Source organism: Acinonyx jubatus, chromosome E3 (assembly GCF_027475565.1).
Source record: "Acinonyx jubatus isolate Ajub_Pintada_27869175 chromosome E3, VMU_Ajub_asm_v1.0, whole genome shotgun sequence".
In the NCBI taxonomy this organism is placed as follows: Eukaryota; Metazoa; Chordata; class Mammalia; order Carnivora; family Felidae; genus Acinonyx; species Acinonyx jubatus.
The window spans coordinates 12,335,927-12,355,759 of record NC_069398.1 but is presented as its reverse complement, the minus strand read 5'-3'; the positions used below and the strand labels follow the sequence as shown (position 1 = coordinate 12,355,759).

At 39.6% G+C, this 19,833-nt stretch overlaps 2 protein-coding genes across 6 annotated transcripts in view; both read right to left on the bottom strand.

The window, feature by feature from the left end:
* Positions 1 to 2,359: 2,359 nt before the first annotated feature.
* Positions 2,360 to 13,056, bottom strand: ANKS4B (ankyrin repeat and sterile alpha motif domain containing 4B). Its single transcript, XM_015067146.3, has 2 exons — positions 12,893 to 13,056; positions 2,360 to 4,401 (listed from the first exon to the last, which is right to left on the bottom strand). The coding sequence occupies exons 1-2, from the start codon at positions 13,054 to 13,056 to the stop codon at positions 3,312 to 3,314; spliced, it is 1,254 nt and encodes a 417-aa protein (XP_014922632.1). The 3' UTR covers positions 2,360 to 3,311.
* Positions 13,057 to 13,127: 71 nt separating this feature from the next.
* LDAF1 (lipid droplet assembly factor 1) overlaps positions 13,128 to 19,833 on the bottom strand; it is a 58,787-nt gene continuing 52,081 nt past the window's right edge. For all 5 annotated transcript variants that reach the window (XM_053213873.1, XM_053213875.1, XM_053213874.1 and 2 more), the window contains exon 5: positions 13,128 to 13,262. In XM_053213873.1, the coding sequence (XP_053069848.1) occupies positions 13,163 to 13,262 (100 nt within the window). In that variant the 3' untranslated portion in view covers positions 13,128 to 13,162. The remainder of the gene's footprint in view (positions 13,263 to 19,833) is intronic.

The window sequence follows — 19,833 nt, the reverse complement described above, 5'->3', positions numbered from 1 at the left end:
AGAGTTGTCCAGTGTGACTGATGACTACAACTATGTTACACTTGAGGCAGAAGATGGATTGAGAATGGTTTGTGCAATGGGGAGAAAGTTTTTCCCTTCAGAGTCACTCCTTTCGACGTCACATAACCCACCCTGACCCTTAGATGCCATGTGAGACACTACATTCAGTGAAACTCCTAGGAATCAACAGCCCAGCATAATTTGCATCTTGCCTCCAGCCGAGGCCTCCCATCTAGTTATGCAACAATAAATAGTGACCATCTGCTATATGACAGACCAGAATTTGGTACAAGGGATATGTCAGTGAACATAGGACAGAGAAAACTCCCTGTCTCCAAGGAGCTTACATTGTAAGGCAGAACATGGCTTCTCCAATAGGGAAGTAGGCATAGCAGAGTTCTCAGTAGGGGGAAACTTTTAATTCAACTTCTTTGCTCCCTGATATATAAGACCGAAGGTAATTCTCACTGTTTCGTTCATATATTTTGATCTAACTTTTGTGATAATTGCAGACATGGTATCTACCCTTTAAATGGAACAACAGGAGATGTTCAGAGAATGGTAGATGAGCCAATGGAGCCTACGAGCTGGGTTACCTTAATAAAAATAAAATTCAGCTGTCGAAAAAAATGCAACTCTGACAACCCATTGTGGCCCCACAGAGGTTTATGATTATTCACGTGATAACAGAAAGGGATTAGGTTTGGTCCCTTCTTTTTAATCCAGCAATTTTGGATGGCATTTTCATGTGACATTTTACAATCCACATGTCCTTCAAAATCATATCCCCTTCTCTCATCGCAAAATTGACATGAAGTCCAAGGGGATGGTCATGGTGAGAGCTTCCAGTTCTACTGGGCAAACAAACATCCTCCTTCCTGTATTTTCTGAGCCAAATGCTGCCCCTCCAGTAGAAAGAAGAATTCTCCAGCATGGAGAATTCCAGCTGGAAATGAGGAACTCCCACGAAGCACTTTGAATGAAATCCTTTAAGGCGGAGAGTTCCAGTAATATTTCCACTGACCTGCCTTTTCTCATTCTCCCAAAGAGGTATCTTTCCACGTCCATAAGGTGATATTCTATCCAGGCAGCAATGCAGGTTTCCAGCTCACAAGTCTTTGTACCACCTCACACAGCCTCTCATTTGCTACAATGTATCGCCAGGCTTTCTATACTACTTTTACCTCTGACAGTCATGTACAAAGTACTACTAGAACTCATCCTTTTTGTTAACAGCGGCACTTCCTCCCCGCCCCCCAACCCGGGTGACTTATACTTCTCATATATCCTAGGAACCAGTGTCTCATTAGGCAGATTCTGGAGAATAAGTGGAGAGAGGATCCTGGCATCTACAATAATGAAGTACTAATACACGCAGGCTCAGACACAACAAACTTTATCTGGGTTTCTTTCATGTGCCAAATGCTTTTGTGCACACTTTTTGAAAGCAAATACAGCTTCAGTCTATTCCAGACCAACAAAATGCAGTATTTGTAAACATGATCATCCCCTAGTGCAACATATTTATTCCATGACTGACAATCTTTCAGAATCTATCTATTGAGGAAGAATGAGCCAATTGTTCATCAGATTTACACATCTGTACCCTCCTGAAGCTTATCGTCTCCATGGGTGTCTCTTGAAATAACCCAAACAGATGTGCATGAGGAACCATGCTGAAGATGAACAGCTGTTTCTGTATTATACACGCAGTCAATAGTAAATTCCACTTGATGTAAGTCTGGCTATAAAAATCCAAGGAAGCTTAGCTGTTCAGTAGGGTTTCAATCTGAATTGGGACAGCCATTCAAAAATGTCAGCTGCAATGCTGCCAGTTTATATCGTAGAACTTACACATATTCAGACATGTGGCCATGGTGACAGACAAGAATGAATAAAAGATATGTACATAATAGAGGCTCTTGGGTGGCTCAGTCGGTTAAGCATCGGACTTCGGCTCAGGTCATGATCTCACAGATCATGGGTTTGAGCCCTGCATCGGGCTCTGTGCTGACGGCTCAGAGCCTGGAGCCTGCTTCGGATTCTGTCTCCCTCTTTCTCTGCCCCTCCCCCTCTCATGTTCTATCTCTCTGTCTCTCAAAAATAAAAAAAGTAATAAAAATTTTTTTAAACCACATAAAAAAAGATATGTACATGCACATAAAAATGTAAAATTTCCTTTTATAATCAACTTTTCCCTACAAATGACCTAGATTCCCCCCCTTCTTTTAAGTTTCAGAAGGCACTTACCTTGAGAAAAATCATGAAACAGTCCAGACTTTTTCTCGGCATCCTTATTTTCTCTCCACTCCTTCGTCTTGGTCTGCTAAGACTGCCATAACAAAATACCACAGACTGGGTGGTTTAAACAACAGAAATTTATTTTCTTACAGCTCTGAAGACTGGAAGTGCAAGATCAAAGTATTGGAAGGTTTGGTTTTTCCTGAAGCATCTGTCTTTGGCTTGCAGATGACTGTTTTCTTGCTGTGTCCCCATGTGGCCTCTTCTGTGTGTGTATGTGCAACCCTGAGTGTCTCTTCTTCTTATAAGGACACCATCCATCTGTGTCCCTTATGACATCATTTAACTTTAATCACCTCCCTAATGGTCTGATCTCCAAATACAGTTATGTTGAGGCATAAAGCTTCAACATACAAATTTTAGGGAGATACAATTCATATTACATCAGGTCACTGGTATTCTATTTCTTTCTTCACTCTCCCTACATGCTGCTCTGCCTCTGTTCCCAGGCAGGAATATTATAAACCCATTTCCATTACTTATAAACATGTAAACATCTGTTGAGGGGTTAAACACATTTAAGTTGGACATGAAGCCTCAGGCCAACGGAAGAACTCAAATCTCTTTCAACAGACAAAGTCATGGAGCTCAGGACAGAACTGGAGTTGGAATCCCCAGGCTCTAAGGATGAGAAAGTAAGCAGCATGCTTGTGTGACAAGAGATTATAATTTTTAAGTTCAGAGTTGGAAAATTAAAGAGATTTTCCCTTGTCTGCCATTCATTTAACCCTTTCTATATTCAAAAATAGCAAAAAGATAATTGGAGAGAAAATTGTATTCTTGTGTTCCCAGATCTCTTTGAGTTGGTCACTGGTGGTTTTTTTGGACAGGTACAGAATATTTCTCAGACTACAGTCTGGGCCTCTTTCTTAGGAGCGCATTTCCAAAACCCTAGGAACAATTCCCAGTGGCCTGGCATTGGGCATACAGAGGGTGTTGACTGGAGGGTTTCCAGTGGGCCACAGCATTGCCCCATTGCTGCAGGTTCACCCTGTGGACCCAATAATCCATCAGAGACTGGTGTCAATCAGTTGCCCAGGCTGTTGTAGCACCTGCTTCCTTCCATTTATAGCATTAAGAACTTTCTTCCTGGGACCAAGCTGCATTTGTATACTCTGAAGATCCTCATCAGAGCAAAGTAACAGAGCTTCTAGATCAATCTGCTCTCTCATGAAAATGGGAAGGAATTCTTCCAGGTGGTGGGACTGCAAAAATACTTCCAGAGGAGTAGCGTCAACCACATCTTCCTCCCACTCCACTTCATCCTCATCCCAAGGCAAATCATCTTCATGGCTGTTTTCCACCCCCTCTTTGTTAGCCTCAGCTTCCTCAGCCTCTGCTGCTCCTTGTCTCTGAAGCAATTCACTGTGCATCTGAAATCCCAACACCCTCTTGCTGTCTGAGAGGTCTTCGGGACTTACTATTCTGTTCCTTCTAAAAACAATATTGCCTAGACCCGGACGGTTAAGAATGGACTCGTGCTGCACACCTCCGTCCTCCTTTGCTGAGAAATGGGGCTTCTCTTTGAAGTCCTGGGAGAATGTGTCTTCCTCCTCTTCTCTGAACACTTCCATCACATTCCTCTGCCCACTTCTGCTCTCCTTCCCTACCAGCTCTTCTGTATCTTTGTTCTTCTTGAACTTTATCTTGAAGGTGTCTTTAATGCCCTTAGTTGCTGACCCAAATGTACCAGAAGCAGAAGCATTTGAAAGGGATGACCTGGAGAAAGTAGCCTTGGAAGAAGAAAGAGTCCCAGATTCCTCCTTGCTATAGGTGCGAGCCATCTTATGTTGGTGCTTCTCTTGGAGCCTCTCGCACTCTTTGATCTGCCTCCTGGCATTCTTCTGAGCCTGCTCCTTCAGCCTGGTAACTTTCTTGGGGCTCATGATGTTCTGGGCAGTGGCAGCCTTATCCAGGAGAGCAACACATTCATTCTGCTCTCTGCTAGCAGCAGCATCCAGTGGAGACTGTAAGTTGTTGTCCAGGGCAAAGATGTTGGCACCAAAGTTGACCAGGAATGAAACACAGTGGGTATGACCATTGGAGGCTGCATAATGCAAGGGAGTATTTCCCCAGATGTCACATCTATTAGGGTCCCCTCTAGAAAAAATATCAAAAATACACATATTTTTTGTTTCTTAGAACATGAGGTCCAAAATAAATAAATAAATAAAACCAAGATGAACAAAATACATGTTAATCCTGCCTTGGCATTGGTTATAACTTGTGAAAGTCTAAACACATAGAGAAATCAACATGGCCAGAAACAGAAAGAGCCCATCTCTACCCTTTGCTTCCTTTTTAGAAGCAAAGCTTTCCAAGAAACATCCCCCTCCCCCAAAAAAAGCCACTTTCATGTCTCATTGTTCCCAATTGGATCACATGTCTATAGGAAGAGAAATAGAACTACTATAACTTAGGCCAATTAAAAATTTTCCCTGAAGCTAGGGATAAGATTACCCAGTGGCATACTTGTAAATGTTTAACAACTGGCTTACCCAAGAAAAAGATCAAAGCTCTGATTTATGGCATGTGCCAATTTTTGTGTTGTACATACACCCATCATGGCAAAATTCAAGCTACTAATGTGATATTACTGGACACAGTTTGGAAGAGATGTACAGTAACACACTGTTATAAATTATTCCCACCATACATGTAGATATTGCAGATGTGCAAAATCTTAAGAACATAGTTAATAGTAAAATGCACTAAATAATTAGGAAGTGAGAAGTTTTGAGTATTTAAAAATATAATTTATTAACTGATAGGTTAAATAACCTTATTTTTAATAATGACTCTGTTTAACAGACTGAAACTTCCTGAAAATTTAGCAATCATCTCTCATGAGCTGGTAAGAGCTCATTCCCACTCTAACAGTGTTACCACACTGGAGTCACATGTAGGAAAATAAAGAACTGAACAGAACTGGGTTCCCACCAGCAAGAAAGAAGAGGAGAATGGATATTGTGTAGGTACCAAACAGTATCTACTACAACCATTATTCATACAAAGGGTAGAACATATCCATTGATTCCCCAACTTACTTCCATGTAATTACAGTGTCATATATGCGATCAGTTCTGCAACGGCTTATGGTATAATTGAGGGTACTATTAGATGGGATTAAGGCCAGAGACCCCATGCCAGCATAGAAACAGTCATGTGGTAGGTGCTCAGTAAAGATTTGTGGGATGAATTAATGCCTACTGGAATCTTGCCCCAGGCCACAACCCCACTCCCCCTATGAGATTGTGAGTTACTGGCAGTCATGTTGTTTAATATGGCTCTGGCCCCAAGCCCAAGCCATTGATGAGGACTCTGATAATACAGGTACTAAGAGGGATTCTTCCCTCACCCTAGACTACACCCCCAAACCAGGATCCCTCTAAACTTTCCCCAGTCTGGACCCATGGAAGGACAGGAGACAGGTTCCGAGAAGGCCTCTTGACATTCTTGGTGAGTAGGATGTGGAAACAGGAGAGACAATCCGTGCACTTGCAACTGCCACATCAATGCCCTGTGACCCTTCCTCTGTTGCTTGCTACTCAAAGTTTGGTCCCTGGATCAGTAGTAGCAGCTGCAGCTGCTAGTTTGCTAGAAATGCGGAATCTTGGACTCCAGCCCAGAATTCCTGAATCAGAATCCGAAGTTTAACAAGATCCCAAGGTGATATGTAAGTTCCCTGCAGATTGAGAAGAGCTGTGCTAGTTAACAGAGCCTAACCAATGTCCAGTAATTTGATGAATCGGATTTGTAACTCCTCCATGGAAAGCCTTGGTCTCCTCAGGCTTTTCAGTTGTGAAGGTTTATACTTTCAACACCATCACCACCACCCACCATCACCATCTCCTTCTTAAAGAAAGACCAGGATAATTATCAGAGGGGTAAAATGAGGCTCAGAATGGTTAACTGATTTAAGCCTGTTACACAGGCAGCATACTTTGGATCAGGCTTGCCTCCAGGCCTAAAGGTCTCCAGCACAATATAGTCTTATGTTAACAGACCTCAAGTTTTTCTACTTTACCAGCTATGAAGCCTCAAGCTTAACTCACTGAGGACTCAGTGTCCTCATCTGAATGAGTGTGAGAATAATTTTCATGGAGTTGCTATGTGAATAAGTTAATAGAAAGCCTTAGAAAAGTGCTTGGTCCATAGTGAATACTCAATAAACATTACCTATTATCATTTCCCTTTTCCCTAAACTCATAATCCCTAATTTCATATATTTATTTTTCCCACAGCATTATAATAGCTCTTGTGACTTTTGTTAAATGTTTATTTATTTTGAGAGAGAGAGAGCACAGGGGAGGGACAGAGGGAATCCTAAACGGGCTTTGCATTCAGAGTGGAGCCCGACATGAGGCTCCATCTCGTGACCATGAGCTCATGACCTGAGCCAAAATCAAGAGTCGGATGCTTAACTGACTGAGCCACCCAGGCGCCCTAGCTCTTGCGACTTTTTAACACTTACAGTCGTACTTAATTTGCCCAATATTTATGTCCCAACTCCCTAATGAGATAATTTGCCTCAGAGGGCCAAGCCTGTGTCTTTTTGTCCTTTGTATCACATCTCCTAGCAGAAGTCTCAGACTCAACTTAAACCAAGCGGGTCATTTAAGCAGCTGAATGGAGCCAAGCTTGTTCTTTCAACAAAGTCATAGTTGAGTGTGAACTTCAATGAGAAAGGATAGCTGTCGCTCAGCAGCAGCTGACTGCTACCTTGAATAAAAGCAGGCACAATTTGGCCAGGGCTTCCATTTTCCACATAAAGCCAGACATCCAGGATTTCATGTGGAATTTTTTGAATTTCAAACGTTGGCTCCAATTTAAAAGAAAAATACAGTGAAATCCAAATAAAACACAGTTTTGGACTGGATCCAGCCCATACTCTGGCAGTTGGTAACCTCCTTCTGAGCAGAGAACAGCATGAACAGATGCACATATGGGTGATGTTAAACATGGCATATCTGAGGAACCAGGAGTATATTTCGGTTGACCAGAGTGCATGGAGATGGGGCAAGGGAAATCAGTGCAAAGAGGAAAGAAAATGAAATTTAATCTAAGGAAAGCAAATATTAAATAAGACCATTCTGTCAGGCTGCTACTTCCAAGAGGTCTGCTCAGTATGCCTGATTTAATTGTTTTGGATCAAAGAAAACCTCTTTCAGTCTTAGTGCAGTTGTGTATCTTAGGGGGGCACAGTGCCTCACCCCCAAAGATGTCGTTTTACATTTTATTTATTTTAACCAAGCACCATATTCAAAAGACTCCTTAAGTACTCTAGACATCAAAGAGGGATTGTAAAAACATCCAAGATGGTACTATAAACATAAACAAAAACATACTGGTTAAATTTGCTTGAAACTATTGGGTTGTATAAGTTAAAAAAGAAATTATTGAGAGGAGTGAGCTATGGTGGGGATGTTCAGGGTCTTAAGGAGTTTAGGTTAAATCTACATGCTTTGGAACTTATGATCCTTTCAAGATGGAAGGAAGAACATCAAGAAAACCTTGAGATGACCCCAAAGATGTGTCTTGTTCTAAGAAAATTTCAAATGCAAAATTCCAAATTTATAGATGAAACTGTCAGTAAGATGATTTAAAAGTTTCCCTAGTGTATTTAAGTTATTTCCACTTATAAAAATTCTATTTAAAAGCAACTTTCTTGGGTGCCTAGGTGGCTGAGTTGGTTAAGCATCTGACTCTTCATGATCTCACAGTTTGTGAGTTCGAGCCCCAAGTCGGGCTCTGTGCTGACAGCTTGGAGCCTGGAACCTGCTTCAGATTCTGTGTCTCCCTCTCTCTGCCCCTCACCTGTTCACACTCTGTCTCTCTCAAATAAATAAATATTTAAAAAAATTTTTTTCAAAGCATCTGACTCTTAATTTCGGCTCAGGCCATGATCCCACAGTTCTTGAGTTTGAGCCCTGCATCAGGTTCTGTGCTACAGCTCGGAGCCTGGAGTCTGCTTCAAATTCTGTGTCTCCCTCTTTCTTTGCCCTTCCCCCAGCTCCCTCTCTGTCTCTCTCTCTCTCTCTCAAAAATTAATTTTTTTTAAATTTTTTTTCAACGTTTATTTATTTTTGGGACAGAGAGAGACAGAGCATGAACGGGGGAGGGGCAGAGAGAGAGGGAGACACAGAATCGGAAACAGGCTCCAGGCTCTGAGCCATCAGCCCAGAGCCCGACGCGGGGCTCGAACTCCCGGACCGCGAGATCGTGATCTGGCTGAAGTCGGACGCTTAACCGACTGCGCCACCCAGGCACCCCAAAAATTAATTTTTTTTAATGTTTATTTTATTTTAAGGCAACTTTCTGGGGTGCCAGGGTGGCTCAGTTGGTTAAGCAACCAACTTCAGCTCAGGTCATGATCTCGCAATTTGTGAGTTGAAGACTCGCAACAAGCTCTGTGCTGACAGCTTGGAGCTGGAGCCTGCTTCAGATTCTGTGTCTCCCTCTCCTCTTCGTGCTCTCTCAAAAATAAATAAAAACTTTAAAAAAAATTTTTTAAATAAAGCAACTTTCCAAATTTGTGTATAACTTAAAATATTTTCTAATGACAAATTTCATGGAGACCTTATATTTTTTTAATGTTTATTTATTTCTGAGAGAGAGAGACAGAGCATGAGCAGGACAGGGGCAGAGAGAGAGGGAGACACAGAATCCAAAGCAGGCTCCAGGCTCTGTGCCATCAGCACAGAGCCTGACACAGGGCTCGAACTTGTGAACTGTGAGATCATGACCTGAGCTGACACCGGATGCCCAACTGACTGAGCCACCCAGGCAACCCTCATGGAGTACTTCTAAATTCAATCTTTGTCTTTCAGTCTTTGGTGTCTTTCATACTTCTTGATAGAATCATTACACATACCTGCCCAGATATGCACAAACTGGTCCCCGTCGTTTGATTATCTGAATCTAATATTGACGCTATAGTGTTTGCCTAGGCTAAATTCAGTCTTGGGTTGGTTTCTTTTCCTATTTCTTTTTTCCAAAAGAGAAACTCACAGAAGAGATTTTAAAATAATCCCCATTTTGCTCTTGCTTTTTTGTAGGTCAGTGCATTTGGGCAGTAATTTTTAAAACCGGATTGGTATTATAGTCACTAAAAGGGCAACTTGCTTATATTAACTTACTCTGAGCATCTGGTCCACATCATTTTTTCTCTTTTGAAGTTAATTTGTTTTTTGTGAAGCTATTCTCAGAAAAAAAAAATCAGTCTTTCAAAAATGTTTTTCTACATAAGAAGGAATATTTGGACTTATTAATAATCAAAGAAATATAAATGAAAACAATGTACTACCATTTTCTTGCCCATCAGATAGGCAAGGATTAAAAAGAACAGTAATACTCAGGTTTGGCAGGAGTATGGGAAAATGAACAATGCTGGAGGAATCATAAAGTAGTTCAAATTTCCTGGCACATTATGTGCCAAAAGCTTTTAAAACATAGCACCCTCTTGAATCAATAACTCTGCCTTTAAGAATTTATCCTAAGGAAATATTAGACCCTTGTGTAAAGATGAGTAAGCAAGGGTGTTCATCCCAACTTGTTAATAACAGTTGAAAGACTGGATTCAAATTTAAGTGTTATGAACAAGCAACTGATTAAATAAATTATGATGAAACCGTAAAAACAGAATACCATATAGTCATTAAAAACCAGTGACATGATGGGGCGCCTGGGTGGCTCAGTCGTTTGAGGGTCCGACTTCGGTTCAGGTCATGATCTCACACTCCGTGGGTTCAAGCTGCATGTCGGGCTCTGTGCTGATGGCTCAGAGCCTGGACTCTGCTTCAGATTCTGTGTCTCCCCCCCTCTCTACCCCTCCCCTGCTCATGCTCTGTCTCTCTCTGTCTCAAAAATAAATAAAAACAGTAAAAAAATTTTTAAAAAACAGTGGCATGGGATGCCTGGGTGGCACAGTTAGCTGACTGTCCAACTCTTGATTTCAGCTCAGTTCATGATCCCAGGATCATGGGATCAAGCCCCACATCAGGCTCTGTGCTGAGCCTGCTTAAGATTCTCTCCCTCTCTCTCTCTCTCTCTGTCTCTTTCTCTCCCTCTCCATCTGCCCCTCTCCCCACTCTTCTAAATCCAATCTCTGTCTTTTAGTCCTTGGTGTCTTTCATACTTCTTGATAGAACCATTACACATATCTGCCCAGGTATTCACAAACTGGTTCCCCTCATTTGATTAGCTGAATCCAATATTGATGCTATAGTGTTTGCCTGGGCTAAATTCAGGCAAATTCTCTCTCTCTCTAATTAACAAAACAAAACAAAACAAAACAAAACAAAACAAAACAAAACACCAGTGGTATAGATTTCTACTTCAAAGAGCAAATAAAAAACTGAAAGTGAAAATGATCCATAATCTATTGTTAAATAATTAGAAGCAGGTGTCAGAACAGTTTGTATAATATGACTGCCTTTTTTCAGGGGGAAGAATGTATGTGTATGTACATGTTCTCAAAGGAAAAAGTCTGGAAGGATATAAGCCCAAATGTTAATGACTGTGAAAATTGGTTTGATTTTTACTTTATTAAATTTATCTTTGTAATATGATGTAAAATTTTGCAATAAGTATCCTCGAAGAATCAGGAAGGAAGATAGGTTAGCAAGTGAAACAAAACAAAAAAAATTCACATACACTTTGAAGGCAAAATGAAATTTTGTATAATTGGCGCCATCTTCCAAGTGTAGGAGAACATATGTAATTATTGCTTTTCATCTTTAAATTTTGAAAAGAAAGGAAAACAATTTTTAACAAAGCCAGAGTTTTGGTATTAATAATTACCACATGATCCACTGTCAGTGATCAATGACTGATTAACTTCTAAATTCAATTTTTAATTTATTTCCCTTTTTAACTCCCTTAATTATAACTGGCAATTGATCTCTCACAGTTCCTGAAAATTGGCTGTGGTCAATATGGGAGCCTAAGAAAACCTGTACAAGATATTTTTTTCAGCCTATATACTCCATGGCAACTTAACACAACGGTGGAACATGGGGTCTTACCTTCCTCTTCCTCTACTCACCAAAACATCCAGTCAACTGTAATTGATCCTACACCCAAACTGCCACTCCAATCCATCCCTGTCTCCCATTGCCATTGCCACTGCCCTAGTCCAGTTCATCTCTCATCTCAACCATTAAAATAGCCCTTGAACATTTTCTGTGACTGCTACACAGCTGCCTGAACAAGTTTTGTAAACACAAATCTACCAGGTGGCTACCCTGCTTAAACCTGACAATGACTTCCCATGCCGTTAGGATAAAGTTCAACTCCCAAACAGAGTTTACAAGGCTCTTGTGATCTGGTCGTTTCTTATAACTTGGCCTCTCCCCATTAAAGCTGCATCCAGCCATACTCAACTTCAGTGCCTAGAATGCAAAGTGCTCTCACTTGGGGGGAAACATTCTTCCTTCCATCTTCTGGCCAGCTTCTTCTCACCTTTTAAGTTACAGCTTCAAAGATCCAGAAAGCCTATCCTCACTCTATGGTTTGGGATAGATGCCTGTGTTATTTATGTAGCGCCCTTTCTTTCCCCCCTTTATAACCAATATCATCTATGACTTAACTTATTTACTTTCTGTCTTCCTCTCTCAAATCTGATCACCATGAGGAGAGGAATTGGGTCTCTCTTGTTGATCAGAGCATCCCCAGTGGCCAATAAAATGGCTGGTACATTGCAAATATGTAAAAGTAAATATTTACTGAATTGAAATTGATTCACTTAGCTCCTTTATTAATGTGTTCTTTTTTCCTTTCTTTACTGCCATCGGGTTATAGTTGCCAACACTGCCTAGCCCTTCTGGTAACATGCAGAAGAAAAGAGATAGGTAATTCCTGCATTAGAATTTGGGGGAAGTGTGTATGCATGTGTATATATCTGACAGCTAGAGAGATAAGACAGGCTGAAGGTCCCTTATAAAGCCAACTATTTCATCTAAGAATCATGGCTTGCATTAGGGTTGTGTATTAATAAAAGGCTGTGGATTTTAATGGAATAGATAAAAAAAAAAAAACAACGCATCATTTGTTCCAATCAAAGTTAACATCTTAAAGTCAAGTAAAACAGTGATTTCTTTTTAAGAGCCAACCATTTAAATTTCATGGAAAAGTTTGTTTGTTTGTTTGTTTGTTTTAAGGTAGGCTTCAGACCTAGCATGGAGCCCAATGTGGGGCTTGAATTCATGACCCTGAGATCAAGACCTGACCTGACATCAAGAGTCAGATGTTTAACTGACTGAGCCACTTAGGTGCCCTTATGTAAAAGATTTTTAAAGACACAAAATTAAAATATCCTCCCCCCCATCTCCCTGCCCCGAGCAGACAACAAAGCCTTAGAGTTCAGGATCTTTCTATGTGTGGCTCATAAAGGATGAGCCATCCCCATGGTACCAGTTCTTAATGTGAAAAGAGCATCTCTAGGCAGTTTTCTCTTTTTCTCTAAAAAGACAATTATTTAGACAATCCATAAAGAACAAAGTATTTTCACTGACTTCCCTGTCTCTTGCTGCTGTCTGTAAACTCCTACCATAAACACTGTTTACAGTAGAAACCATCAGGTTGAACTTACCCTCTGCTGCAGATTATTTCTAGGGCTTCCAAATTCCCATGGTAAGCTGCCAGGAGTGTGGGAGTCATGCCATCTTCATCAGAAAGATTCAGATCTCTCTTGGTAGCCTCTTTCAAAAGTTCTAAGTAGCTATCACTAGCAGCTTGGTGGTAGCGAGTGGACATTTTTCCAGCCCACCTAAGCCCAGCCAGATATTGCTCTCCAGGCAGATCAGGTTGTTGGTGAAGTAGCCTTCCTGCAAAGCTGGTTAATCAGTAACAAGGAAGAGTGTCACCTCAGGACAAAGGTCATTCCAGCCTCCTTCATGGAAGGCAGCCAGAAAGGTTCACAGCACTGAACTTGGACTTTTCCTTTCTGGCATGGCCATGACCTGGAATAGTAAGGAATGCGGGGCTCGTCTTGAGTGGTTTAAGCCACATTTAATTTTTTCTGTCCATTAGCATGTCTTGAATGTAGTATTGGTCATCTAGGCACAGAATGTACAAAATAATTTCCAAACAATTCAGAACTAGTCTAGTTCACTGGGGAGGTCTACTTTAGAAACTATTTTATTGAGGTATAATTTATACACTATGAAATTCACCCCTTTTAAGTGTGTAATTCAATGATAGTAAATTTACACAGTGGTTCAAGCATCACCACAATCCAATTTTAGAACATATCTATCACCCTCAAAATATCCCTCATACTCATTTGTAGTTAATCCCCATTTCCCCTCCCAACCCCAGGAAACTACTAATCTGCTTTCTGTCTCTATAGATTTGCTTTTTAAGGGCATTTAATATAAATGGAATCATAAAATATATAGTCTTTGTGTTTAGGGTTTTTTTTTAGCTTCACATAATTTTCTGAGGTACATTCATTTTTCAGTATATAACAGTACTTCCTTTTTATTGCTGAATAATATTCTACTATAGAAATATACCAAATGTTCATGATTCATCCAATAGCTGATGGACATTTAGATTGTTTCCCCTTTTTGTTTTTATGAATAATGCTTCTAAGAACATTCACACACAAGTCTGTGTGGACATATATCTTTATGTCTCTTGGGTTTATAGCAAAGAGTGGAATGGCTGGGTTACATGATGATTTATATTTAACTTTTTCAGAAATTGCCAGTGTTTTTCCAAAGTCACTGTACTGTTATACATTTCTACCAGCAATGATTGGTGATAATTTCTCCATATCTTTGCAGCCTTTGTTGCCTTTTTGCTTATAGCCATCCTTAGCGGATGTGAAGTGGTATCATTATGGTTCTAATTTGCATTTCCTAATGATTAATGATGTTGAGCACGTTTTCATGTGCTTATTAGCCATTCTTACATCGTATCTTTATTAAATTGTTTGCCCATTTTTCTCACTGGGTTATTATCTTATTATTGAGTTATAAAAGCTCTTTATATATATTGAACAAAAATCCTTTATCAGATCTATTTTGAACTGAATGAAAATGAAGACACAACATCTCAGAATTTTAAAACAGAGCTTGGCCCAGATGTCCATCAACTGATGAATGGATTAAGAAGATGTGGTATATATGAGGTGCCTGGGTGGCTCAGTTGGTTAAGTGTCTGACTTCGGCTCAGGTCATGATCTCACCGTCCATGAGTTCGAGCCCCATGTCAGGCTCTGTGCTGACAGCTTAGAGCCTGGAGCCTGCTTTGGATTTTGTGTCCCCTCCCTCTCTCTCTGCTCCTCACCTACTCACACTCTGTCTCTCTCTCTCTCAAAAATAATAAATAAACATTAAAAAAAAGATGTTACACACACACACACACACACACACACACACACACACACAGTGGAATACTACTCAGCAATGAAAAAGAATGATATCTTGCCATTTGCAACAGTGTGGATGGAACTGGAGGGTATTATGCTAAGTGAAATAAGTCAGTCAAAGAAAAACAGATATCACACGATTTCACTCATATGTGGAATTTGAGAAACCTAACAGATGATCATAGGGAAAAGGAAGGAAAAAGAAGATAAAAACAGAGAGTAAGGCAAACCATAAGAGACTCTTAAATAAAGAGAATAAACTGAGGGTTGATGGGGGTCAGGGGTGGGGAAAATGGGTGATGGGCATTAAGGATAGGACTGGTTGGGATGAGCCCTGGGTGTTATATGTAAGTGATGAATCACTGGATTTTACTCCAAGACTACACTGTATGTTAACTTGAGAATAAGTAAAATAAAAATAAAAAATGTAAAAATAAATAAAACAGAGTTTGGGGGAGAAATTAACAGTTTTTAATGCCTGTATTAAAAAAAGAGAAATATCTCAAATCAATAACTTAAACTCCCACCTTAAGGAAAGGAGGAAAACATGGAAAAATTCGTGCAAATAAAGAACACAATGTAAGACCAAAAACATGGTCCAAATATCTCTGTAAAACAAATAAGTGTAAATGGACAAAATTCAAAATTCACCAGTTGGAAGACCCAGCTATATCTTATTCACAACAGACACAGCTAAAATATAAAATTGCAGAAAGATTGAAAGCAAAAAATGGAAAAGTTTTATCAAGAAAATACTGACAAAAAATGGTGTATCTATATTTATATCAGACAAAATATAGTTTAAGCCAAAAAATTACTAGGGATAAAGAGAGATGATGAAAGGAACAATTCATCAACAAAATATAATAGTCCTAAGCTTGTGTGTACCTAATAACATAGCCCCCAAATAGAGAAAACAAAAAATAATAGAACTGGAACAGAAAGAGCAAATCCACAATCACAGTAGGAGATTTTAACTCTCTTAATATTATATATATAATGATAATGTTAATTCACCCTCTGTATATCATACACACACACACACACACACACACACACACACACATTAGGTTAAAGATTAGTAAAAATATAAAATATTTGAACACAATTAAAAGCTTGCCTTAACAATCCTATGTATAACTCTATACTCAATAGAAAAAGCGTGTTCTTTTCAAGTACACAGAAATATTTATAAAAATTGCCCACCTAGAATGCAAATTGGTGCAGCCACTCTGGAAAACAGTGTGGAGGTTCCTCAAAAAATTAAAAATAGACCTACCCTATGACCCAGCAATAGCACTGCTAGGAATTTACCCAAGGGACACAGGAGTACTGATGCATAGGGGCACTTGTACCCCAATGTTTATAGCAGCACTCTCAACAATAGCCAAATTGTGGAAAGAGCCTAAATGTCCATCAACTGATGAATGGATAAAGAAATTGTGGTTTATATACACAATGGAGGACTACGTGGCAATGAGAAAGAATGAAATATGGCCCTTTGTAGCAACATGGATGGAACTGGAGAGTATGATGACAAGTGAAATAAGCCATACAGAGAAAGACAGATACCATATGTTTTCACTCTTATGTGGATCCTGGGAAACTTAACAGAAACCCATGGGGGAGGGGAAGGGAAAAAAAAAAAGAGATTAGAGTGGAAGAGAGCCAAAGCTCTCTTTGAGCCAAAGCATAAGAGACTCTTAAAAACTGAGAACTGAGGGTTGATGGGGGGTGCGAGGGAGGGGAGGGTGGGTGCTGGGTATTGAGGAGGGCACCTTTTGGGATGAGCACTGGGTGTTGTATGGAAACCAATTTGACAATAAACTTCATATATGGAAAAAAAATTGCCCACCTAATAAAACCAGTGCAGGCCTCAATAAGTATCAAATGATAGATTTCATGCAGACCATGCCCTGTGAAGACACAGCAATAAAATTAGAACCCCTCACCCGATACAACTGATAAACTGTATAGATATTCTCTTGAAGTATATATTTTACATAGTTTTTATCATCAAATACATACATTTTTGCATTGTCTTTTCCTCTCTTTAATCCACCATAAGTATTTCCCATATTGTTACAAAACCTTTAATATGTTTGGATAATAGTCCACGGAATTGAGGTGAGGAAGATCTATTTTCAAAGTCTATAACTCTTTATTCTTCTTATCTCTTTTTGTCTAAGCCTTTATTCCAAGATAAATTATCTGTCAACTTTGAGAAAGTACAAAGCTTTCATCTGCAAGTTTCTCACGATAATTAGCTCCAAGAGTCAATGTTTGTTCCTTTTTCTGGTTTCTATGAGAACCAGTAGAAGCTGTAGAAGCAACCTGGAGGACACTATTATTTATTTGTAAGGAGGGAAAAAGAATTTTTTTAAGACTGCAGAGAGTGAAATATTCAAACGTGATTATGGATACTGTGAGAACAACTAATTTTTTCATGAGCTACTTTAATTTAGACACAATTACATTCATGAATATATTCTAAAATAGAAAATCGTATATAATCTGACAGAGGGCTTCTCAAAGATCGATTAATTATTGTGTATATAATTATAAACTATATTATTAGCTTATAGAAAGCTAAGTGCCAATCAAACGAGGAGTCTGTTACAAGATGAAGATGATGATAAAGATAATGTGATAATGATGGGGAGAAGGAGAATGATAAAGATAAGGATGGAAGCAAAGATAAAGGAGGACAGAGCAATCATTCATATAGGAAGAAGGGTTAGAAATGGAGGAGAAGGAAGAGTTTCTCAACTCCAGTAGCACTCATGACTTGGACTCAAACTCTCCTGTGAAATGGTAAGACACCTGAGCTCTTTGTTTTAATATTTTTAAATGGTATTTAAATATCCTGGCACCCTTTGGCATTTCCTTGGGAAAACCCCTTCCTTAAAAGAAGAGTGTGTTGGGGGGGCGCCTGGGTGGCTCCGTCGGTTAAGCAGCCGACTTCGGCTCAGGTCATGATCTCGCAGTCCATCAGTTCTAGCCCCGCGTCGGGCTCTGTGCTGACAGCTCAGAGCCTGGGACCTGCTTCAGATTCTGTGTCTCCCTCTCTCTGACCCTCCCCTGTTCATGCTCTGTCTCTCCCTGTCTCAAAAATAAATAAACATTAAAAAAATTAAAAAAAAAAAAAAGAAGAGTGTGTTGGGAAGGTGAGGTGAAGCAGAAACAGATCCTGAACTTGAAGATCCTCCTTACACCATTCCCTCAAGAGGAGATTGACAGAGAGGGTTGAAATTAGACCTAGAAGACCTGAAGTCCATATATTCTGGGAGAACTTACTGCATCTATTTGAGTTTCCATTTCTTTGTGAATAAAATTGGAGGATATTGCTCATGATCATATTATCATCTAAACTTACAGTAGTAAAGGTGAAATTATATAAAATTCCTTGCAAACTGTGAAGTATGGTTTTACAAACTGGAAGAGCCAAGAAACCATGTGATTGTGGCTAAGAGTGCAGTTAGAGAGAGAGAGATCTAAAACTTAGTAATTGGTCTCTTTTCTTATTTTCTACTGTACTTCTCAAAGTACAAAGGAGAGACACAACTGGTAGGAGATGGTAAGGGCAGAGATTAATGAAAATACCTAAGACAGATCTGCATATAATTTAGGCATTAACTGCTCATCAGGAGTCTAGATATGGGGCAATTGTGGCTTTTGACTGTATGTTTTGACAGTATTGGCCTTGTGGAAATAAGTATTTGAATCTGTCCCAACAGTATGCTATTGGACTCTTTGAAGGTCAGAAAAGAATATCTTCCCTACACACTGGTTGATAGACTTTAAGGGTCAGATTTAAATGTCCATTTAAATATCCAGATTAAGTCAGGTGCTCATCACCTTCCTGTTGTAACCAACCCTGTCCTGCTCCCACCTCCCTATACACTTGCAATATTAGAATAACTTTAGAAACTCTTGCTAGTGACTTCTATGTCCCTCTGCTGCCACTTAGGTTCAGAGGTGGTAGGCTTTATTTCCTCCTTTGTTTTCTTAAAAACTCATTTATTACCTGACACCCCATGCATTTAACCATTTCACTTTGAGAGTCCCTTAGACCGAAACACCACTTCTTTCTGCCAATGACCCAGAGAAAACAGGGTTAATTGGCACCCCCAGGGGCAACACTTAGAAAGATTCTCCCCCTAAAGGGTCTCCTCCTCCCCACAAAGCAATGGCATTGTCCATTCTTCATTGCTGTATTTATAATTTTGCAGTCTCTCCTGCCACCTGACAGCTTGATGTTGTAAACAACTGTCCCATCTACCATGGTGTCTAATCCTGGATGAAAGGAAGTAGTAGCCCTTGGATGGAGAATTTACCTAGGACTCTGATCTATCTATAAAACAGAGTCTTGTGTGTTCCTTTGCCCAGAGAGAGAGATGGAAGGAACAAAGATTAGTGGTAGTTGATACCTCCAGTCTACCCCCAAGAAAAACCAATGCCAACAAAGTGGAAACCCAACTTCTTCCTTGTTCTGAAAAACCATTCACTGCTAATTGGGAAAGAAATTCAATGTGAAGCCCAGAAACACTTATTTTTATTAACGAGATTGCCCCCTAAACCCAAGAGACCTGGTTTTCAAAAGCAGCCTGTATTTGTTCTCCAAAGCTATTTAGGCCTAATTATAGAGGAAATTCACTTGTATGGTAGGGAAGCACATTTTTACCTAATAAGGAAAAAGAAAAGATCCAAGCAGAACGTTGCTTTTAACAAGATTGTTTCATCTAATGAGCATCTTATTATGAATTTTAATGAAAATAAAAGGATTAACAGAAAGTAAAAAAAATTATAAAGGATTACAGAAGTCCTATTGTTACATGGAACTTATAGGAAGTAAGCAAGGACAGAATAGGCGTCATTAACACATTACTGTATGTGCTGGACTTGGGTTTGTGAGAAACAAACCATTTGAGGTAAAGACATTTTTAAGTCCATTACTCAGAAAATGTCACTTAGTTATTTATGTATGTTTTCCTCTTGAGCACAGCAACAAAACTCTTCAACCTATTTGATGTGGATTTTTCCTCTTCAAAAGAGATTCAACAACCCTGCTTCTCATTTAAACACATATATCACTCAAAATACAGAGAAACTTTCTTTCCCACATTGAAGGTCACTGGTGTTGTTTTTCTTAGAAA